At 40.4% G+C, this 26255-nt stretch overlaps 1 protein-coding gene across 2 annotated transcripts in view; it reads left to right on the top strand.

Annotated features, from left to right (window-relative positions):
• Positions 1 to 26255, top strand: part of ETV1 (ETS variant transcription factor 1) — a 70141-nt gene that overhangs the window by 5572 nt on the left and 38314 nt on the right. For both annotated transcript variants that reach the window (XM_075827767.1, XM_075827768.1), the window contains one exon: positions 7168 to 7221. In XM_075827767.1, the coding sequence (XP_075683882.1) occupies positions 7168 to 7221 (54 nt within the window). The remainder of the gene's footprint in view (positions 1 to 7167; positions 7222 to 26255) is intronic.

Here is a 26255-nt window from a genome sequence, read left to right as displayed (position 1 = left end):
ACAAAGTAAAAGCAGATCAGGCGTCCAAAGACTTAAAAATTTGTTTATTTAAAACGATAACAAGCGATTAGCGATAGTCCGTGGTCTACAACCTGTGGCTCTCCAGCTGTTGGAGAAACTACAACTCTCATCCGACAGACTTTCAGACTTTGGTAACAATTAATTGTTTTTTTGCCTGATGGAAATCTTCCTGGAGCAAAATATGTCAGTAGATGAAAACCTATTCAGAATGAACATTGCAATAATATAAGGCTCGTCGGATCTGGGGCGTATGGTCCGCTGTTTTTGTATGTATGCCCGCTCACTCGCACGCTCACTCGCACGCTCACTCGCATACACAGTTACTTATTCCATCAAATAGTAACATTATTTATTTGTAACATTGTGGTTTATTAGCTGAACTTTCTGCAGTCCGATGATTTTGGGGCTATAATACTATTGCCGGATATAGTCCGAGCAATCGTTTGGCGTATTGGCCAATAACAAGTGGCGGAGAAATACTCTGTATCTACAGTGAACCAACCCGGGAGGGGAATACGGTATTTCTAACAGTCAGAAAATGAATCCGGCTTTCGAATGTTTCTATTGGCCAAAAAATGTTATTGCTATGGTCGTTTCCCTTCACCACTTTCATCTGGGAACGCCCCATGAGGGCGATTGGTTTTTTGCTACTGTGCTGATTTTTTTAATTTTTTTATTTCTTTTGGTTCGCGGCAAAAAAGTTCTGAAGGAAAAATGAACATTTGACGCTACACTACTAACACAAATCTAGTGATAACCGCTTGGGGGACTGGAAATATAAAATGGGGTTACGCGAACCAGACACGATCCAATAATGAATTTATTTTGAAATATTTGCCAAAATTCTTGCACTTGTAGCCTCCTCAGAACAACCTTCTAAAACTGAGCAATGAACCATATAATAGACTAAAAGTCTACCTTCACTCCAACTGCTGTGCAGGTACCCTATTGTCCCCTGTTATCAGCCATTTCAGGCACCAGAATAGCTGACTGTAGGACCGGTGTATACATCTATTGTCCCCTGTTATCAGCCAGTCCAGGTACCAGTGCAGCCAACTGTAGGACCGGTGTATACAATCTGTTGTCCTCTGTTATCAGCTAGTTTGGGCAGCAGAGCAGCAGGATGAAGGACAGGTGTATACATCTTTTGTCCCCTGTTATCAGCCAGTTCAAGCTTCAGAGCAACTGACTATAGGACCGGTGTATATAATCAATTGTCCCCTGTTATCAGCCATTTAAGGCTAGGGAGAGGCTGACTGTAGGATAGGTGTATACAATCTGTTGTCCTCTGTTATCAGCCAGTTCAGGCTGGGGCGAGGCTGACTGTAATGTTCTTCAATTGGATGAGTGACATGAAGTGTAGAAGACTCACTGCCCCCCAGGAACCCTACTTTGTCTCCAGTAATAATTACATCCGAATATATGTGCCTGACATCCATATATGTGTCTGACATCCGTATATATGTGCCTGACATCCGTATATATGTGCCTGACATCCGTATATGTGCCTGACATCCGTATATATGTGCCTGACATCCGTATATATGTGCCTGACATCCGTATATATGTGCCTGACCTCCGTATATGTGACTGACATCCGTATGTGTGTGCCTGACATCCGTATATATGTGCCTGACATCCGTATATATGTGCCTGACATCCGTATATATGTGCCTGACCTCCGTATATGTGACTGACATCTGTATGTGTGTGCCTGACATCCGTATATATGTGCCTGACATCCGTATATATGTGACTGACATCCGTATATATGTGCCTGACATCCGTATATATGTGACTGACATCCGTATATATGTGCCTGACCTCCGTATATGTGACTGACATCCGTATGTGTGTGCCTGACATCCGTATATATGTGCCTGACATCCGTATATATGTGCCTGACATCCGTATATATGTGACTGACATCCGTATATATGTGCCTGACATCCATATATATGTGACTGACATCCGTATATATGTGCCTGACATCCATATATGTGCCTGGCATCCATATATATGTGCCTGGCATCCATATATATGTGCCTGACATCCATATATATGTGCCTGACATCCGTATATATGTGCCTGACATCCGTATATATGTGCCTGACATCTGTATATATGTGCCTGACCTCTGTATATGTGACTGACATCCGTATATATGTGCCTGACCTCACTATATGTGACTGATATCGGCCGCTCCTGTTATAACGCTGCTGGTCTTCTATAATCTCCAGCCTTTAGGGTTCTCCTTTAGGTGTCTATTTTGCGGCCTGTGTCTACGTAGATGGAGTTTGACTTGGGGTGTGACACTGAAGCGGCCGTGTGGTTGGTGCGCGTGGCTCGTGGTGGACTTCTGTGAGTGTTTTTGTGAATGAAGGCAGAACTCCGGTCCCGCTCGCTTGTCTTGAGAACTTGCACAGGATCAGCTGTCTCATTCACTGGCAGCGAGAGTGACTCATACATCTTCTGTCTTCTTTGGCTGCAGGTCATTGTTACAGTGGATAGAGCTCGTTTTAATTAAAATGTTAACCCTTTCCTTGCCCGCTTCCGCTTCTTTTCTTTTTTTTATTTGTGCCGCACTTTTGTACGTTTTTTTGAGACGTCTTGTCAGGAGTGCCTTTGAAGCCTCCATTATATTTCCTTGATTCTGTTGATTTAGTAAAAAGCGTGACATCTTGGGGGTGGGTTGGAACTGGCACGTTGATGTTAATGCAGCTCCCATCTCCACCTCCGCACCCGCTAATAATAAAGCGAAAACAGGCTTCCGATTCCATCTCCAAATAGCTATTAGCACGGTATTATATGATTGTATGTTAGAAACCATCCATCTATACAGGACTTTGAGGTTTCCAGAGAAAGCTTTGCAGCAATGTGGACAAATGTATCCGAATGTATCAAGTGTCAGAGGCGATTGCTCTTGGCTACGTTGTATTCCGCACATCATACTTCCAATTTAACCCTTTGTGACCACTAGTGTTATTACATGCGAGCTCTCTTCCTGCAGCGTACTGTAGACTGATGTACATACACCTGTTTTGAATGCTGCTTTGGTAGTGTTTGGAGACAATAAACCTTTTGTGATCTATTGTACATTGGCATTAAAGTCTTTACGATTGGAAATCCATCAAAACATTTAGAGATTCAGGAATCTTGTTATTCCAAGAGCGCCACCGGCCCCGTCATACTAGAAATTGGAGGGGGGGGGGTCTCGGCTCATAGCCCAGTGACCTGTCGCTTTAATGGTTTGCGGCCTGTACTGTTGTAGCAGGTTTTGTTGGCCTTCTTCTGGTGGATGACTTTATGGATGTCACTTTTGTTAATGTTTGATTGGCCGCAGTTTAAATTGGACATGATATCTTAATTTTTTTTAACCGTTTGTGATCTGTAGTGTTAGAGCAGATGAGGTTTGGGGAATGTTGTCTTGCCAATATTTGATTGGCCGCTGTATACACCGGAAGTCATTGTTCCATATCTATCCATTCATAGTATATAGTGTAATCCCAGCCATAGACATTAGATGATTATTGGCGGATCCCACTGATACAACAATCTGATATCTATGGGCTCAGGAGGAATCGGTCATCGGTGGAAACAAGGATCGCAATGATTGGATTTTACCCTTTCATAAGCAGTGCTGGAAAGAGTTTGGCAGCCGCTTATCTCCATTCTATGGAAATAGCATGCCTCATTGACTGCACAGGTATGTTCATGGAGGTTGTGGGGAAGAAGGCTCTCACACGGCTGCACTTTTACTTCCATACCTGTAGAAACCCATACCCTCCATAGGGGTAGTGAGCTGAACTTGGATAACCAAACCCCCCCCCCCCCCCATAATGATCTAAGCTCGGCTCAATATAACCATAGGGTGAGGCAAAATATACATTTTAAAGTGTGGCCGTATTATGGCTGAAACCGGCCTCCATTAATCCATTTATATTTTCTGATCTATCTATCTATCTATCTATCTATCTATCTATCTATCTATCTATCTATCTATCTATCTATCTATCTATCTATCTATCATCTATCTATCTATCTATCTATCTCATAACTATCTATCTATCTATCTATCTATCTATCTATCTATCTATCTATCTATCTATCTATCTATCTATCTATCTATCATCTATCTATCTATCTATCTATCTATCTATCTATCTATCTATCTATCTCATATCTATCTATCTATCTATCTATCTATCTATCTCATATCTATCTATCTATCTATCTATCTATCTCATATCTATCTGTCTATCTATCTATCTATCTATCTATCTATCTATCTATCTATCTATCTATCTATCTATCTATCTATCTATCTCATATCTATCTATCTATCTATCTATCTATCTATCTATCTATCTATCTATCTATCTATCTATCTATCATCGGTTTGTGACCTATAGTTATAATGTGAGGTTTGCACAGGTAATTGGCTTCCACCTATTTCGTGTTGCCCCAACAGGCCCTTTTTATAAGGGCCACTAAACCTTAAGCCCACATCCCATAGAAGTGTATTGTAATGAAAGGAGGTGCTGATATCCGTCACCTATTAATGTATTTGTATCTGGAGGTTCTCCGCACAAGAGATATGACCAAAGGTGTAGGGACGTTTTATGGACTTCCTTCTGTCATCACATTGAAGAACACTACAGTCATGACATGGCTGATAACAGGGAACAATAGACTTCATCTATAAATGGAAGGAAGATAGACTTTGGGTTTACCATCCATCTATCTGGACAGTCCTAGAGGTTTCTTACATATAGGACTCCTGCAGATGAGAATGGGTTAATATTTAGCTCCTCTGCTTTTTCCTTCTCATTATTGGGATTGATGGGTATGTAATCCGAGTATGATGTAGCAGAGACCATTTGGCAGCATTAACTCTGTTTGTGCCATAGAAGTACTAATGACTTGTTTGCATTACTCAGATCTGTCATTCAAATGCTCAGTGGCATTTCCCAAAAATGTAATTGTGGATTATATTGTGTGTGTATATGGATTTTATTATTTTTTTTAATTTTTGTACAACTTTATTAACACGCAAAAGTCCTTCTCTTTTTTTTTTGTGTAGCAATTTGTGTTGATTTCATAAAATATTTTTATTTATTTATTTTTTATTATACATTTAGATGAATTGTACCTGATTTTGTTTTAATACCATAGTTACTTATTGTTCACAATTCCTTATATGGTCGTATTGCGGGTCAAAATTGTGACAATGGCCGACATCACCCGTCAATAATTTATGTATGTTAAAGTTCTATTTACAAGTGGTGCATGACACTAAAGTAGTGGACTACAATCTATCTATCTATCTATCTATCTATCTATCTATCTATCTATCTATCTATCTATCTATCCTTAGAATTAAATTGATTGGAGGGGGGGGGGGGTCTGTGCCATTTGTACACAACATTTCCACTACTTTTGAAGGTGCGAAAAAAAAAATATTCTGACACAAATAATAATTAAGACAAAAATCATAACTTTCATGTGCATAAGTCTTCACCCCCTGACAGTCAATACTGTGGAGCACCTTTTACTGCAATTGCAGATGTCTGTCTCTTGGGGTAGGTCTCTATTACAGATGTCAGTCTCTTGGGGTAGGTCTCTATTACATATGTCTGTCTCTTGGGGTAGGTCTTTATTACAGATGTCAGTCTCTTGGGGTAGGTCTCTATTACAGATGTCAGTCTCTTGGGGTAGGTCTCTTACAGATGTCAGTCTCTTGGGGTAGGTCTCTTACAGATGTCAGTCTCTTGGGGTAGGTCTCTTACAGATGTCAGTCTCTTGGGGTAGGTCTCTTACAGATGTCAGTCTCTTGGGGTAGGTCTCTTACAGATGTCAGTCTCTTGGGGTAGGTCTCTTACAGATGTCAGTCTCTTGGGGTAGGTCTCTTACAGATGTCATTCTCTTGGGGTAGGTCTCTTACAGATGTCAGTCTCTTGGGGTCTGTCTCTATTTGCTTATCACATCTGGACACTATCTCGCATATCTTGTGATACTACAACTCTCAGCATGTTCTGACAGCTGCATGATGGAGACCTATAGGTTGGAGACCACTGCTCTAGAGCATCCAGGGTCACACCTTAAAGTGACGGTACATTTCATCTTCTTATCTGAGCGCTGGATAAAGAACTTCAATGATGTTTCAATAAGTTTTCCATAGTTTTCTACTGTATCAGTTCCTGTGGACTTTGTAGAACTTTCCAAAAACTTTTGGTCCTGTGTCTCCGGCGGCGTCTCCGTTGGATACTTCCAGAGTGACATCTCGTAATGCTTGCAGCAAAAAACATTTGTAACGCTAATGAGCCGCACAATGACCTTTTATTTTATGGTCTAAATATACAGCGATTCTATCCGATCGCTCGCAGAAACAAAGCACAATGGACTGTTCTACATGTGCGGACAATCAGACCATTCAGTGGATCTATAGATGGATGTAACGCTGTGTGGGGGATAAGTTATCACAGTGGAATAACACGTGTCTGTGTATAATAGATGTGTCCTACAGAGAAATATACAGGTAGATGTGCAGATATAGCAGAGCTCAATGTGTCACTTAACTCTTAGGGGAGCATTGTTGTGAATCGAGATACTATAGGTTTACTTGCAGTCCCATGCAAAAGCACAGATAACTGTTATGTCAGGATGGGTTGTGCCAGATAACAAGTTCTGCTACAACTGAACATTTATGTAATGATATTCAATATATGTAGCATAGATCTATCTATCTATCTATCTATCTATCTATCTATCTATCTATCTATCTATCTATCTATCTATCTATCTATCTATCTATCTATCTATCTCATATCTATCTATCTCTTATCTATCTATCTATCTATCTATCTATCTATCTATCTATCTATCTATCTATCTATCTATCTATCTATCTATCTATCTATCTCATATCTATCTATCTCTCTATCTATCTCTCTATCTATCTATCTATCTATCTATCTATCTATCTATCTATCTATCTATCTATCTATCTATCTATCTCACACCCATGTGCATGTTTCTGCAGTATAAAAGTAATTTTTTGCTCTTTTTTTGGGCTCGGGGTTTTATCCAATTTTTTATGTTTACTTTGACTTAAACATCATTTTCTGTCCTCTTCCATTTCTACAGCTCAAGTCCCGGACAATGATGAGCAGTTTGTTCCGGACTACCAAGCTGATAACTGTAAGTACTCTGCCTCACCAGTACCATGCCCCTCCTTTACTCTGCTCGCCTATACCATGCACCTCCATTACTCTGCCTCACCAGTACCATGCACCTCCATTACTCTGCCTCACCAGTACCATGTACCTCCATTACTCTGTCTCACCAGTACCATGCACCTCCTTTACTCTGCCTCACCAGTACCATGCACCTCCTTTACTCTGTCTCACCAGTACCATGTACCTCCATTACTCTGTCTCACCAGTACCATGCACCTCCTTTACTCTGTCTCACCAGTACCATGCACCTCCATTACTCTGCCTCACCAGTACCATGCACCTCCTTTACTCTGCCTCACCAGTACCATGCACCTCCATTACTCTGCCTCACCAGTACCATGCACCTCCATTACTCTGTCTCACCAGTACCATGCACCTCCTTTACTCTGCCTCACCAGTACCATGTACCTCCATTACTCTGCCTCGCCAGTACCATGCACCTCCATTACTCTGCCCCACCAGTACCATGCACCTCCATTACTCTGCCCCACCAGTACCATGCACCTCCATTACTCTGCCCCACCAGTACCATGCACCTCCATTACTCTGCCCCACCAGTACCATGCACCTCCATTACTCTGCCCCACCAGTACCATGCACCTCCATTACTCTGCTGTTAAGGAGTTTGCGCCATTGAAAGAGTTTCTCTGTAACCTGAAGTTATATACCTTGTTGTTTGTACTCTATGTAATCTAATGAAGCTTGGACTTCTCTACTATATGACCTTTTGCAGCCACTTTACAGCTAATTGATTACTTTGTTTGCATGGACAGATGTAGCAGAGGTGAATATATCAATTTATTACTATAGGATTACTATGATGCAGTAGGTTTACCTGCAGTCCTGTGTAAGGTCACAGATAACACACTAGAGTACTACAGAGAGTTTTACCTTAGTTGGCTCTGCTACATCTGTGTGCTTTACATCCAATATTTACTGTGTGTTTGTAAGCATGACCTGAAAGCTGGACTAATGTGAAGTGGTGCAGTGAGTGATAGTAGGACGCTCAGACCTTGCGGATTCATAAACTGTTGCCTTAAGGAGATTAGATGGTTAATCGTATTTTATATATATATATATATATCTGCGTGGTGCAGGTGAAGTGCAGCTACATAGTGTACAAAGAATAGATGATGCCCATTGCAAGAATCAACATACCCCCTGCCCAGTTCATATCACCGCACTCTCATATTGAGAATGAAAATCTCTGCTGACCCCTGAAGAAAACGTGGACGGCAAGACCCTTGGGCCCCTCCCTTGTTGTAGAGCTGGAGGGGTTCACATCACCCTTGGTAAAGGGGCACTGACCAACCACAGGAGGGGTTCCCTCATTCTTAAAGTTTTTGTGTGATCATTGTCTTTGTTACATTGTAGATTTTTTTTTTTTGTTTACTGCCTTTTGTGTCCTGCGATATCTGAACCCTAAATATAACCAGCTGTCCCGTAAAACATCTGGTGGGAAACACTTCATGTGACATGTTCACTTCTGCGTCGTGGTTTGCTGAATACTTCATACGACCGTGTTCTGTCGTGGTGTCCGTCGTCAAATTTGACAAAATGATCATCTGACGCAAATGTGAGCAAAGCCTTAACAACCAGAGGCGTCAGTGAGTCTCTGTCCTACTATTGAAAATGTTAGCCAAAAAGTTACATGTTGATCCATGATGTGAAAAACTTTTGTCATTTGACTGATGGTGAAGAAATTAAAGGGGTTCTAATTTTGGACAATCACTACTTGTTACAAGGGTCCTTAACAGTAAGCTCATCAGAGTGTCCTCCTGCTGGGACCTCCAGTGATCAGTTGTGATCTGTGGGGAAACCTGGCAGTAATTGTTCGGTTTCCCTGCAGTGCCACCCCAGGAGAAACTAAGTATTACAGAGTCCATTCATATCAATGTGTTGTCTGTGTAATGCAGGACAGGACAGGTCCTCCAGAGAGAGATGAGGGAGATGGTCAAGAGATGAGGATCCTGAACAGAGGACCCTCCTCCATCACCCCAGAATTCCTTAATAGGGTGTATAGAAAGAGTTTACTAAACTGGACGATCCCTTTTAAAGATTCATTTTGACATCTTATAGAATTCACTACAAGATCCATAATTACTACATTACTTTCATACAGATTTATCCCCGGTAACATAGTCACTGTCCTGGCCTTTTTCAAAATAGATGCCAAGGGGGCGGGGTGATACTTTTTGAGGCAGAAACTGACTACTCCCATCATTTCTGAGAATTTGTAGTCGCGCAGTATTGTGGTGGTCCTTTATTAACAAAATGCCACCCTAAGTCCATGTGCTCTAGGTGAAGTCTGGCAAACCTATAATCAAGATGGAGACTGCTTGCTGATGGTTTCCAAGGGACAACAGCGACATATTTATCATCCTGTTATATCTTTTTATGACCCATTGTAGTTCCCCTGAATGTTTTACATTAGAGGTCATTACAGTTCATAATCAGTAGCGTTCCTTCTTTTACGCCACGTCAAGGAGTCTTGAAGGATATTTTTTTTTTCTTTGCAGCTCAATTGATTATTTTACTGCCGGGGTTTGTGGTTTTGCTTTAAATTCACATTAATCCTGAATGCGCTGCTATGAATTACTGTAATAATTGTCATGCAACCTGTACAAAGTCCTTATGGTTCGGTGTATGCTTCTATAGTTTCTGTTCACATCGCAGTGTTGCGCTTGTCATATGCAGCAGAGCCGAGTCTGTCAATTGGCACAACTTACGACACAGGTGAGCTGAAGTTGTCATTTCTCAACACTGATGATACAGCTATAGTAGAGCTGAGATAGTCCTTTGGCACGACTCACGATGCAGATATTTCAGAGCTGAGTTTGTAATTTGGCATGACACGACACAGGTATAGCAGAGCCGAGGTAGTCATTTGGCAGGATTTATGAAACAGGACTGAAGTTGTCATTGGGCATAAGTTATTATACATAAGTAGCAGAGATAAATTTGTCATTGTTTATTTTGTACGTTGTTTTTACATACTGTAGCAGTTTTACATGCAGTCCTATGGAAAAATCCAGATAACACATTATATGGAAGTAGCCGTAGAGTTGAACTTGTCACAATTCATGGTCCTATTATAAACTATTACTTGGGGTTTTACATAATAGAACCGCACAAATGATACAACTCCCAAAAAATTAAATGACTGACTCAGCTCTGCTACATCTGGATATACATGAATTCTACTCTGAAATGAGTGGTTAATGTGAAGATGGCAGATCACATGCTGAATTATATCAATAAAGTCAGGCTGGGTTTTCATGTCGGAGTTAAAATGCTTCTTTTTGCCGTGAACTGCGGCAAAACTCACCTTTTTTTAAAACTGCAGTTAAATGGTGCAGCGTGTGAACCCAGCCTTAGTTCTATATTTCAGAATAGTATCACCATCTTCATATCTACTCTGAAAAATCTAAAGTATATATTTAAAGGGCAACTAACCCTAAATTCTGTAGCTTATAATAGTGCAACAGCATTAGGCCTTGTTCACACAGTGAAGATTTGCATGTATTTCTTAAGCCAAAACCAGGAATGAAACCGAAACAGAAAAAATATATAAAGGAAGGCCTTAAAGATCTTCTCTTCAGGATCCAATTCTGGTTTGGGCTTAAAAACTGCATGCAAATTTGCAGCGTGTGAACAAGGCCTTATAAGAGGAGCGCTAATACCAGTCACAAATTTCTCTGGTGGTTCTCCGCACTGGAGATCTGTGACATCAAGTAGTGATCATGGGGGCAGGGAGTTTCTGCACTTAATGTCGCTGATCCCAGTGAAGATTGGCAGGGCATGGTGGGAGTTGTAGTCTCACAACTGTTGTTGAATGTCAGGCTGCAGACTACTGCTGTGTAGTGATTGTTATCCTGTCAAATTTAATGTTTCATTTCTGCATCTGTTTGTTACATAGTAACATGTCCGGTTTTATATGGGGCCCTTTAAGGCTATTGCTGATGGGCTCCTTTAAATTGGCAGAACGTGGGCCTGGGAAATGGCCCTTCTGATGAGACATTACTCCTGTGTCCAATCTGATCCCTTTTTCCTACTGCACTTTCTATTCTGGTTCTTTTCATGAACCAGGAGGCTCAGGATGAACAGATCCTGATCGGAGATTGTTATATTATATGGAATTGTGAAAGTACACAGAAAATATACACTCTAAAGCCGAATGAAGCAAATAATTACGGGGTCTCTGGGAATAGACCCTTTAAGTATTTTTTTCTGCCCTGGGGGTTGCATTTTCATCTTATTTGAGATCTGGAGGGTTTTGCTCTGAAAGTGCTAATTACCCGCAGCCTGGACGGGCATAGGATGGCAAATCCGTTTGCTTTATTCATGTCAAACACAGCTCAGCGTTCTCTTTACACTGCGCACTGTTAATATTTGTGGAGACAGTTAACGTTTGCATGTGCTCCATTGTGTACACTCCGAGGACTAGATCCACCATTAAAGCTGACAGTCATTACTTGCGGGCGTACATGGATACGCTTGGGAGAATTTTCCTTTATAAACTTGACGTTCTGTTTCTTAAAGGGACACAACCTGAAATGAATGCTGTGTTCACACACATTGCTACTGTAGCTTTAAGAATTTGACACGGATAAAGATGTGAGGATTTAGTTAGGAGAAGAAGCTTTGGCTCGCTGGAGGGACGCAAAATCCACCATTAATTGGGTTGTTGGGTTTGTATTAGACAGGTTGGCAGATGTATTCAGAAAATGAGAGGATTTCCTCCTATTGGGTAGTGCCAGGGAGTTTTTCTCTTCACTGACATTTATTAGTGATCGGGTGTCCTTATGGGCACTAGTTCAGATTTGACCAGTCTATGGCCATTCGTAGCACCCCTTACCCATTTAGAGTAGATTGGGCATGTACAAGTTCTACAATGGCATCCCAGAGATAAGCGGCGTCAGATATGCCACATATCCCTTCATAATAAGAAACTGGCTTAACAGGAAGTTATTAAAAAATAAAATCCATCCAATTTTAGATTGATTGAAGTCATTGAATCTGAGAAAACTCCTCTGGGATTTCCTTAACAAAAAAAAAAACCCTTTAGTTTCCAGTAGGAACTAAGGATCTCCCTGTCACAGCACCCCTAGTGGTAGGGTGTATATATATATACCCTATATATACCCTACCACTAGGGGTGCTGTGACAGGGAGATTATTTTTGGAGGGGGGGGGGTTAGTAAATATATAAATAATGGGGTGTTGCAATAGATATATATATTTATTTTCTTTCACATTGACTTACGTACACTGGGATCTCAAAGTCATCAAAAGTGTATTAGTACAATATATATGTATATATGTGTATGTATGTATATATATGTATATACTGTACTAATAGACTTTTGATGACTTTGAGATCCCAGTGTACATAAGCCAATGTGAAAAAAAATAATATATATATCTATTGCAACACCCCATTAGTTATATATTTACTAACCCCCCCCCCCTCCAAAAATATTACAAATAAAAAAAGTGTCTTAAAAGTACACAACTATTTTGACCACAATGTCCTTTCTGGAACCATATTGATACTGTGTAGCGTTTGGTACTTTTGCAGGGTCCTAGTGACCTCCATATTGTTGTACTTCCCATGAAGAAAGTTTCCATGGCAGAGACTTCAGGTAACAGATAAGAATCTGAAAATCTGCAGAATATTTAGCCCAAGAATGAAATGAGCAAATGACAAGTTATATAGAGTGGAAACATTATCGCATCCTGAACGAGCAGTAAGCGGTTGTAACCTTCTATGAGCTGTATGGAGAGGGTGTCGATCCCTCACATGATTATGCAGATGTATTCACCATACACCTTACATTTACAGTACGGTGAGGGAAAAAGGCATTCATTTCAGCTTCTTGGTGTGAATACAGACAAATTCACCAAAGAAACTGTCAAGTTTTAAAGCAGATGCTCATTTATAGTTGGGCTCAACCCCATAGGTTCTCTTTGGTATAATTGGTTGAGTTTAAAAATTAAAATAAAAAAAATATAAGTGAGTATGTACGATTCTTGTAATTACGAGCGTAATAATAGATGAGCACATTCCTGGCTTTGTTACTTTACAAATCCATTCAGTCATTGTCTTAAAGAGGTTGGACACAACAAATATCAGCAGTATTTTTGTTAAATTTGCTATTTGACTATATTTCCAGTTCAGCGCCGTTTTCCCAAGGACATGCCTCATTTTTATAATGCCCCCTATATACAAGAATATAACTACTATAATACTGCCCCTATATACAAGAATATAACTACTATAATACTGCCCCCTATATACAAGAATATAACTACTATAATACTGCTCCCTATATACAAGAATATAACTACTATAATACTGCCCCTATATACAAGAATATAACTACTATAATACTGCCCTATATACAAGAATATAACTACTATAATACTGCCTCCTATATACAAGAATATAACTACTATAATACTGCCCCCTATATACAAGAATATAACTACTATAATACTGCCCCCTATATACAAGAATATAACTACTATAATACTGCCCCCTATATACAAGAATATAACTACTATAATACTGCCCCTATATACAAGAATATAACTACTATAATACTGCTCCTATGTACAAGAATATAACTACTATAATACTGCCCCCTATATACAAGAATATAACTACTATAATACTGCCCTCTATATACAAGAATATAACTACTATAATACTGCCCCTCTATACAAGAATATAACTACTATAATACTACCGCTATATATAAGAATAGAACTACTATAATACTGCCCACTATATACAAGAATATAACTACTATAATACTGCCCCCTATATACAAGAATATAACTACTATAATACTGCACCTATATACAAGAATATAACTACTATAATACTGCTCCCTATATACAAGAATATAACTACTATAATACTGCTCCTATATACAAGAATATAATTACTATAATACTGCCCCCTATATACAAGAATATAACTACTATAATACTGCCCCCTATATACAAAAATATAACTACTATAATACTGCTCCTATATACAAGAATATAACTACTATAAGGGCACGGCCAGACGTGGCGGAATTCCTCCGCAACTGTCCGCATCAATGCCGCACAGAATCTGCGTTGCAGATTCTGCTGCGGATCTGCACAAAATGTGCAGAAAATTGATGCGGACTAGCTGCTGCGGACTGCGGGAAAAGTGCTTCCCTTCTCCCTATCAGTGCAGGATAGAGAGAAGGGACAGCACTTTCCCTAGGGAAAGTAAAAGAATTTCATACTTACCGGCCGTTGTCTTGGTGACGCGTCCCTCTTTCGGCATCCAGCCCGACCTCCCTGGATGACGCACCAGTCCATGTGACCGCTGCAGCCTGTGCTTGGCCTGTGATTGGCTGCAGCCGTCACTTAGACTTAAACGTCATCCTGGGAGGCCGGACTGGAGACAGAAACAGGGAGTTCTCGGTAAGTATGAACTTATATGTTTTTTACAGATACATGTATATTGAGATCGGTAGTCACTGTCCCGGGTGCAGAAACAGTTACTGCCGATCGCTTAACTCTTTCAGCACCCTGGACAGTGACTATTTACAGACGTCTCCTAGCAACGCTCCCGTCATTACGGGAGCCCCATTGACTTCCTCAGTCTGGCTGTAGACCTAGAAATACATAGGTCCAGCCAGAATGAAGAAATGTCATGGTAGTAAAAACAATACGCTCCGCAGCACACATAAGATCTGCGGACTTCATTGCGGAATTTTGACTCTCCATTGAAGTCAATGGAGAAATTCCGCCATGAGTCCGCCACTGCTCCGCAACAGACAGAGCATGCTGCGGACACCAAATTCCGCTCCGCAGCCTATGCTCCGCAGCGGAATTTTACGCCTCGTCTAAACGAACACTGCTAAATTAAAGTGTAAGTCAATGGACAAACGGCACCGCTGCGGATTAACGCTGCGGAGTGTCCGCAGCGGAATTTAAGTGAAATTCCGCCACGTGTGAACCCGCCCTAATACTGCCCCCTATGTACAAGAATATAACTACTATAATACTGCTCCTATATACAAGAATATAACTACTATAATACTGCCACCTATATACAAGAATATAACTACTATAATACTGCCCCTATATACAAGAATATAACTACTATAATACTGCCCCGATATACAAGAATATAACTACTATAATACTGCCCCTATATACAAGAATATAACTACTATAATACTGCTCCTATATACAAGAATATAACTACTATAATACTGCCCCCTATATACAAGAATATAACTACTATAATACTGCCCCTATATACAAGAATATAACCACTATAATACTGCTCCTAAATACAATAATATAACTACTATAATACTGCCCCCTATATACAAGAATATAACTACTATAATACTGCCCCCTATATACAAGAATATAACTACTATAATACTGCTCCTATGTACAAGAATATAACTACTATAATACTGCCCCTATATACAAGAATATAACTACTATAATACTGCCTCCTATATACAAGAATATAACTACTACAATACTGCCTCCTATATACAAGAATATAACTACTATAATACTGCCTCCTATATACAAGAATATAACTACTATAATACTGCTCCTATATACAAGAATATAACTACTATAATACTGCTCCCTATATACAAGAATATAACTACTATAATACTGCCCCCTATATACAAGAATATAACTACTATAATACTGCCCCCTATATACAAGAATATAACTACTATAATACTGTCCCCTATATACAAGAATATAACTACTATAATACTGCCCTCTATATACAAGAATATAACTACTATAATACTGCCCCCTATACACAAGAATAAAACTACTATAATACTTCTCCTATATACAAGAATATAACTACTATAATACTTCCCACTATATACAAGAATATAACTACTATAATACTGCCTCCTATATACAAGAATATAACTACTATAATACTGCCCCTATATACAAGAATATAACTACTATAATACTGCCCCCTATATACAAGAATATAACTACTATAATACTGCTCCTATATACAAGAATATAACTACTATAATACTGCTCCCTATATACAAGAATATAACGACTATAATACTGCTCCTATATACAAGAATATAGCTACTATAATACTGCCCCTATATACAAGAATATAACTACTATAATACTGCCCCCTATATACAAGAATATAACTACTATAATACTGCTCCTATATACAAGAATATAACTACTATAATACTGCCCCCTATATACAAGAATATAACTACTATAATACTGCTCCTATATACAAGAATATAACTACTATAATACTGCTCCTATGTACAAGAATATAACTACTATAATACTGCCCCTATATACAAGAATATAACTACTATAATACTGCTCCTATATACAAGAATATAACTACTATAATACTGCCCCTATATACAAGAATATAACTACTATAATACTGCCTCCTATATACAAGAATATAACTACTATAATACTGCCCCCTATATACAAGAATATAACTACTATAATACTGCTCCTATATACAAGAATATAACTACTATAATACTGCCCTCTATATACAAGAATATAAATACTATAATACTGCTCCTATATACAAGAATATAACTACTATAATACTGCTCCTATATACAAGAATATAACTACTATAATACTGCCCCTATATACAAGAATATAACTACTCTAATACTGCCCCTATATACAAGAATATAACTACTATAATTATCTTTTTTTTTATTTGAAAACTTGCAACAAAATCTTACAATACCTTTGCAATACACTCATAACAGATAAAGAAAATAAACATTTGTCTCTTAATAACAACACAATCATTAAACAAACCATAATATATGAATATTGCTCCAGTATAGATTGTTTCAACTATTTTTCATGATATTATTCTAGACAGTATTACAGGAGAGTTCTTCTTTATTGGTGACCGGGCAGCATCGCGCACACCACAGATGGTACACGGTCACCACATTTATGACATATAGGAATCCTCTATGATATAAACGGAGTTCGGGGTAGAAGTCTCCATACAGCAGCTGAGAGTTTCACTGTCCCAATAGATGTGGTGACTGCAGGGACAGGGACAAAGCAGGGACATTACTCTGTAGATAAGTCTCTTGTATAAAGATGACATTGGTTTTGTCGTCAGACAGACGCTGGAATATCACCTGCCGCCTGCTCCTATTCTTCACACTGTTCACATTGATGGAGGTGATTTTCGGCCTCATCCTGGTTACATGTCTTTCCTACTTTTTTTTTTTTTTTTTTTACTGGTCGCTGCGGCTGGATCAGCTGGTTCCTTACTGTTGTTGGGCAGATGTTTAGATGTTTTGGTGACAGAGTGACTGGATATTTTACTTTTAGCATGACCTCTATTTTCAGTGGCTGGTGACACTTGTGCAGCATCCACAGATGGGACATTCGTCTCTGGAGCACGATCTCTGGTACTTTGGCTCACATCATCGTTGGGGCTTCCAGGTTCTGGGGTTATATCTACACATATGGAGACATCCTCCTGCTCTTCCTCCATGGCTTCTTTAAAGGTCTCCTCTTTATTATGTTCTGCATGTGGACACTCCCGGAATGTATGTCCAGGTCCTAAGCACAGGTTACAGATGACAGGTCCTGTACACTCGTCCTTCACATGCCCAAACTGACCACATAGTGAGCACTTAATACGGGAACAGTTGAATGCCAGGTGCCTGCCCCCACATCTATGGCACAGTCGCGGTTGACCAGGGTAGTAACATACGCCTCTCTCCGAGCCCAGGTAGAATGAGTGCGGCAGATGTCTGGTCACTCCATTCTCCTGAACCAGCTGGATCTTGACAGAATATCCTCCATTCCAGATCTCCTCCTCATCATAGATCTTTGTTGGCAGTCTCTTCACCTCACAATATCTGCTCAACCAGTGCTGCAAATCTGCCAGAGCCACCACCTCAGACTGGAACAGGACGGTGGCGGTGACTACCTGGGGTTTAGTCAGCTGGATGACATGTAGATGCTCCCACATCGCGTGCTCCTTTGTATCATTATAAATACTCCAGAACAAGTCTAGACTATATTGCAGCTTGAAACTGATGTCATAATTCCTGCTGGAGGGAACGTGGATCAGAGCGAACACCTCAGAAGCTTTAAACTTCATAAACTCCTTCAACAAAACTTTCCCAATGTAGAGTCTGGAGGGGAGGTTTTCCTCTGGTCCCGAGTACCTGATTCTGACCGCGTTCCTCCTCTGAGGTGTGGGGTTAGTCGGTCTTGTGACGCTGGAGAACAGTCTCCTGTACTGAGGTCTGTCAGCAGGTGGGTCGGGACTGGACCTCTCCTCAGCTGATTGTACTGCAGATCCTCCTGTGTCTGCTCCTGATCGCTGTGTAACCTGCACTCCATTCACTGACACTGCGGACGGCTGAACCTCCAGAACAGGGTCTGCAATGTCCGCCTCAGCCTGTGCCGCTGGTTCATCAGATATCAGACTGTCAATCACAGCGCTGAGCGAGGTCTCACTTACAATGTCAGTATATGTGCCACTTTCTTGCTCACTCCCAGGAGTGCCACTCGCATTCACTTCATCAGCACTGCACATAGAGTCTACTGCAGTTAACCCCTCGTCAGCTGGCACACATTTCTCTGCAGCTTTAGCAGCATTTGTGTTGGCTGATTGCACAGACCCCACACATGATGGGAGTTGTGATCCTTCAGCCACCGCACACTCATATCTTCCAGGATTTCCCTGCGCCACAATATTATACACAGTATTATAGTCAGTGTCTTTTTTTGCAATGATATTTTTTCTCTTCACAGTTTGGGCTCTGGTCTCCCTTTTGTTCTCAATTGTCCGATTCTTTATTTTGGGTACTGTGCATGATTCTTTCTGCAATCTCTCCTTCAATATCACCAGATCACGTGTGCAAACATCCAGGCACTCACATTTCATCAGCTTTGCCTTTGGATCAGTCTCTTGGTTAATTTCAGTTCTCAATTTGCGAACTTGCATTTCCATTTTAAAGATATTTTTCTTTGTCATTTTTGTTCACAATTCACCAACATCACGAGATTCAGTTGACTCACCAGCCACCATTTCCAGATCATCACCTCCACCATCTCCATGCTGCAGGCCAAACTCCAGACTCTGGGCTTTCCCAGGATCATCAGCCCAGGACCCCTCCCCTCCACCTGGGTCAGAAGCCATGCATAGTCCTAACAGGGAGCTCACAAGCACACGTCTATCCTCTCCTATGGACAAGAATATAACTGCTATAATACTGCCTCTATATACAAGAATATACCTGCTGTAATACTGCCCCTATATACAAGAATATAACTACTATAATACTGCTCCTATATACAAGAATATAACTGCTATAATACTGCCCCTATATACAAGAATATAACTACTATAATACTGCCCCCTATATACAAGAATATAACTACTATAATACTGCCCCTATATACAAGAATATACCTACTATAATACTGCCCCTATATACAAGAATATAACTACTATAATATAGCCCCTATATACAAGAATATAACTACTATAATACTACCTCCTATATACAAGAATATAACTACTATAAGGGCACGGCCAGACGTAGCGGAATTCCTCCGCAACTGTCCGCATCAATGCCGCACAGAATCTGCGTTGCAGATTCTGCTGCGGATCTGCACAAAATGTGCAGAAAATTGATGCGGACTAGCTGCTGCGGACTGCGGGAAAAGTGCTTCCCTTCTCCCTATCAGTGCAGGATAGAGAGAAGGGACAGCACTTTCCCTAGGGAAAGTAAAAGAATTTCATACTTACCGGCCGTTGTCTTGGTGACGCGTCCCTCTTTCGGCATCCAGCCCGACCTCCCTGGATGACGCACCAGTCCATGTGACCGCTGCAGCCTGTGCTTGGCCTGTGATTGGCTGCAGCCGTCACTTAGACTGAAACGTCATCCTGGGAGGCTGGACTGGAGACAGAAGCAGGGAGTTCTCGGTAAGTATGAACTTATATGTTTTTTACAGATACATGTATATTGAGATCGGTAGTCACTGTCCCGGGTGCAGAAACAGTTACTGCCGATCGCTTAACTCTTTCAGCACCCTGGACAGTGACTATTTACAGACGTCTCCTAGCAACGCTCCCGTCATTACGGGAGCCCCATTGACTTCCTCAGTCTGGCTGTAGACCTAGAAATACATAGGTCCAGCCAGAATGAAGAAATGTCATGGTAGTAAAAACAATACGCTCCGCAGCACACATAAGATCTGCGGACTTCATTGCGGAATTTTGACTCTCCATTGAAGTCAATGGAGAAATTCCGCCATGAGTCCGCCACTGCTCCGCAACAGACAGAGCATGCTGCGGACACCAAATTCCGCTCCGCAGCCTATGCTCCGCAGCGGAATTTTACGCCTCGTCTAAACGAACACTGCTAAATTAAAGTGTAAGTCAATGGACAAACGGCACCGCTGCGGATTAACGCTGCGGAGTGTCCGCAGCGGAATTTAAGTGAAATTCCGCCACGTGTGAACCCGCCCTAATACTGCCCCCTATGTACAAGAATATAACTACTATAATACTGCTCCTATATACAAGAATATAACTACTATAATACTGCCACCTATATACAAGAATATAACTACTATAATACTGCCCCTATATACAAGAATATAACTACTATAATACTGCCCCGATATACAAGAATATAACTACTATAATACTGCCCCTATATACAAGAATATAACTACTATAATACTGCTCCTATATACAAGAATATAACTACTATAATACTGCCCCCTATATACAAGAATATAACTACTATAATACTGCCCCTATATACAAGAATATAACCACTATAATACTGCTCCTAAATACAATAATATAACTACTATAATACTGCCCCCTATATACAAGAATATAACTACTATAATACTGCCCCCTATATACAAGAATATAACTACTATAATACTGCTCCTATGTACAAGAATATAACTACTATAATACTGCCCCTATATACAAGAATATAACTACTATAATACTGCCTCCTATATACAAGAATATAACTACTACAATACTGCCTCCTATATACAAGAATATAACTACTATAATACTGCCTCCTATATACAAGAATATAACTACTATAATACTGCTCCTATATACAAGAATATAACTACTATAATACTGCTCCCTATATACAAGAATATAACTACTATAATACTGCCCCCTATATACAAGAATATAACTACTATAATACTGCCCCCTATATACAAGAATATAACTACTATAATACTGTCCCCTATATACAAGAATATAACTACTATAATACTGCCCTCTATATACAAGAATATAACTACTATAATACTGCCCCCTATACACAAGAATAAAACTACTATAATACTTCTCCTATATACAAGAATATAACTACTATAATACTTCCCACTATATACAAGAATATAACTACTATAATACTGCCTCCTATATACAAGAATATAACTACTATAATACTGCCCCTATATACAAGAATATAACTACTATAATACTGCCCCCTATATACAAGAATATAACTACTATAATACTGCTCCTATATACAAGAATATAACTACTATAATACTGCTCCCTATATACAAGAATATAACGACTATAATACTGCTCCTATATACAAGAATATAGCTACTATAATACTGCCCCTATATACAAGAATATAACTACTATAATACTGCCCCCTATATACAAGAATATAACTACTATAATACTGCTCCTATATACAAGAATATAACTACTATAATACTGCCCCCTATATACAAGAATATAACTACTATAATACTGCTCCTATATACAAGAATATAACTACTATAATACTGCTCCTATGTACAAGAATATAACTACTATAATACTGCCCCTATATACAAGAATATAACTACTATAATACTGCTCCTATATACAAGAATATAACTACTATAATACTGCCCCTATATACAAGAATATAACTACTATAATACTGCCTCCTATATACAAGAATATAACTACTATAATACTGCCCCCTATATACAAGAATATAACTACTATAATACTGCTCCTATATACAAGAATATAACTACTATAATACTGCCCTCTATATACAAGAATATAAATACTATAATACTGCTCCTATATACAAGAATATAACTACTATAATACTGCTCCTATATACAAGAATATAACTACTATAATACTGCCCCTATATACAAGAATATAACTACTCTAATACTGCCCCTATATACAAGAATATAACTACTATAATTATCTTTTTTTTTATTTGAAAACTTGCAACAAAATCTTACAATACCTTTGCAATACACTCATAACAGATAAAGAAAATAAACATTTGTCTCTTAATAACAACACAATCATTAAACAAACCATAATATATGAATATTGCTCCAGTATAGATTGTTTCAACTATTTTTCATGATATTATTCTAGACAGTATTACAGGAGAGTTCTTCTTTATTGGTGACCGGGCAGCATCGCGCACACCACAGATGGTACACGGTCACCACATTTATGACATATAGGAATCCTCTATGATATAAACGGAGTTCGGGGTAGAAGTCTCCATACAGCAGCTGAGAGTTTCACTGTCCCAATAGATGTGGTGACTGCAGGGACAGGGACAAAGCAGGGACATTACTCTGTAGATAAGTCTCTTGTATAAAGATGACATTGGTTTTGTCGTCAGACAGACGCTGGAATATCACCTGCCGCCTGCTCCTATTCTTCACACTGTTCACATTGATGGAGGTGATTTTCGGCCTCATCCTGGTTACATGTCTTTCCTACTTTTTTTTTTTTTTTTTTTACTGGTCGCTGCGGCTGGATCAGCTGGTTCCTTACTGTTGTTGGGCAGATGTTTAGATGTTTTGGTGACAGAGTGACTGGATATTTTACTTTTAGCATGACCTCTATTTTCAGTGGCTGGTGACACTTGTGCAGCATCCACAGATGGGACATTCGTCTCTGGAGCACGATCTCTGGTACTTTGGCTCACATCATCGTTGGGGCTTCCAGGTTCTGGGGTTATATCTACACATATGGAGACATCCTCCTGCTCTTCCTCCATGGCTTCTTTAAAGGTCTCCTCTTTATTATGTTCTGCATGTGGACACTCCCGGAATGTATGTCCAGGTCCTAAGCACAGGTTACAGATGACAGGTCCTGTACACTCGTCCTTCACATGCCCAAACTGACCACATAGTGAGCACTTAATACGGGAACAGTTGAATGCCAGGTGCCTGCCCCCACATCTATGGCACAGTCGCGGTTGACCAGGGTAGTAACATACGCCTCTCTCCGAGCCCAGGTAGAATGAGTGCGGCAGATGTCTGGTCACTCCATTCTCCTGAACCAGCTGGATCTTGACAGAATATCCTCCATTCCAGATCTCCTCCTCATCATAGATCTTTGTTGGCAGTCTCTTCACCTCACAATATCTGCTCAACCAGTGCTGCAAATCTGCCAGAGCCACCACCTCAGACTGGAACAGGACGGTGGCGGTGACTACCTGGGGTTTAGTCAGCTGGATGACATGTAGATGCTCCCACATCGCGTGCTCCTTTGTATCATTATAAATACTCCAGAACAAGTCTAGACTATATTGCAGCTTGAAACTGATGTCATAATTCCTGCTGGAGGGAACGTGGATCAGAGCGAACACCTCAGAAGCTTTAAACTTCATAAACTCCTTCAACAAAACTTTCCCAATGTAGAGTCTGGAGGGGAGGTTTTCCTCTGGTCCCGAGTACCTGATTCTGACCGCGTTCCTCCTCTGAGGTGTGGGGTTAGTCGGTCTTGTGACGCTGGAGAACAGTCTCCTGTACTGAGGTCTGTCAGCAGGTGGGTCGGGACTGGACCTCTCCTCAGCTGATTGTACTGCAGATCCTCCTGTGTCTGCTCCTGATCGCTGTGTAACCTGCACTCCATTCACTGACACTGCGGACGGCTGAACCTCCAGAACAGGGTCTGCAATGTCCGCCTCAGCCTGTGCCGCTGGTTCATCAGATATCAGACTGTCAATCACAGCGCTGAGCGAGGTCTCACTTACAATGTCAGTATATGTGCCACTTTCTTGCTCACTCCCAGGAGTGCCACTCGCATTCACTTCATCAGCACTGCACATAGAGTCTACTGCAGTTAACCCCTCGTCAGCTGGCACACATTTCTCTGCAGCTTTAGCAGCATTTGTGTTGGCTGATTGCACAGACCCCACACATGATGGGAGTTGTGATCCTTCAGCCACCGCACACTCATATCTTCCAGGATTTCCCTGCGCCACAATATTATACACAGTATTATAGTCAGTGTCTTTTTTTGCAATGATATTTTTTCTCTTCACAGTTTGGGCTCTGGTCTCCCTTTTGTTCTCAATTGTCCGATTCTTTATTTTGGGTACTGTGCATGATTCTTTCTGCAATCTCTCCTTCAATATCACCAGATCACGTGTGCAAACATCCAGGCACTCACATTTCATCAGCTTTGCCTTTGGATCAGTCTCTTGGTTAATTTCAGTTCTCAATTTGCGAACTTGCATTTCCATTTTAAAGATATTTTTCTTTGTCATTTTTGTTCACAATTCACCAACATCACGAGATTCAGTTGACTCACCAGCCACCATTTCCAGATCATCACCTCCACCATCTCCATGCTGCAGGCCAAACTCCAGACTCTGGGCTTTCCCAGGATCATCAGCCCAGGACCCCTCCCCTCCACCTGGGTCAGAAGCCATGCATAGTCCTAACAGGGAGCTCACAAGCACACGTCTATCCTCTCCTATGGACAAGAATATAACTGCTATAATACTGCCTCTATATACAAGAATATACCTGCTGTAATACTGCCCCTATATACAAGAATATAACTACTATAATACTGCTCCTATATACAAGAATATAACTGCTATAATACTGCCCCTATATACAAGAATATAACTACTATAATACTGCCCCCTATATACAAGAATATAACTACTATAATACTGCCCCTATATACAAGAATATACCTACTATAATACTGCCCCTATATACAAGAATATAACTACTATAATATAGCCCCTATATACAAGAATATAACTACTATAATACTACCTCCTATATACAAGAATATAACTACTATAAGGGCACGGCCAGACGTAGCGGAATTCCTCCGCAACTGTCCGCATCAATGCCGCACAGAATCTGCGTTGCAGATTCTGCTGCGGATCTGCACAAAATGTGCAGAAAATTGATGCGGACTAGCTGCTGCGGACTGCGGGAAAAGTGCTTCCCTTCTCCCTATCAGTGCAGGATAGAGAGAAGGGACAGCACTTTCCCTAGGGAAAGTAAAAGAATTTCATACTTACCGGCCGTTGTCTTGGTGACGCGTCCCTCTTTCGGCATCCAGCCCGACCTCCCTGGATGACGCACCAGTCCATGTGACCGCTGCAGCCTGTGCTTGGCCTGTGATTGGCTGCAGCCGTCACTTAGACTGAAACGTCATCCTGGGAGGCTGGACTGGAGACAGAAGCAGGGAGTTCTCGGTAAGTATGAACTTATATGTTTTTTACAGATACATGTATATTGAGATCGGTAGTCACTGTCCCGGGTGCAGAAACAGTTACTGCCGATCGCTTAACTCTTTCAGCACCCTGGACAGTGACTATTTACAGACGTCTCCTAGCAACGCTCCCGTCATTACGGGAGCCCCATTGACTTCCTCAGTCTGGCTGTAGACCTAGAAATACATAGGTCCAGCCAGAATGAAGAAATGTCATGGTAGTAAAAACAATACGCTCCGCAGCACACATAAGATCTGCGGACTTCATTGCGGAATTTTGACTCTCCATTGAAGTCAATGGAGAAATTCCGCCATGAGTCCGCCACTGCTCCGCAACAGACAGAGCATGCTGCGGACACCAAATTCCGCTCCGCAGCCTATGCTCCGCAGCGGAATTTT

This window comes from Rhinoderma darwinii, chromosome 5 (assembly GCF_050947455.1).
Source record: "Rhinoderma darwinii isolate aRhiDar2 chromosome 5, aRhiDar2.hap1, whole genome shotgun sequence".
Classification (NCBI taxonomy): Eukaryota; Metazoa; Chordata; class Amphibia; order Anura; family Rhinodermatidae; genus Rhinoderma; species Rhinoderma darwinii.
Note: the sequence above shows the minus strand (reverse complement) of the source record. Positions and strands in the feature narration are given on the sequence as shown.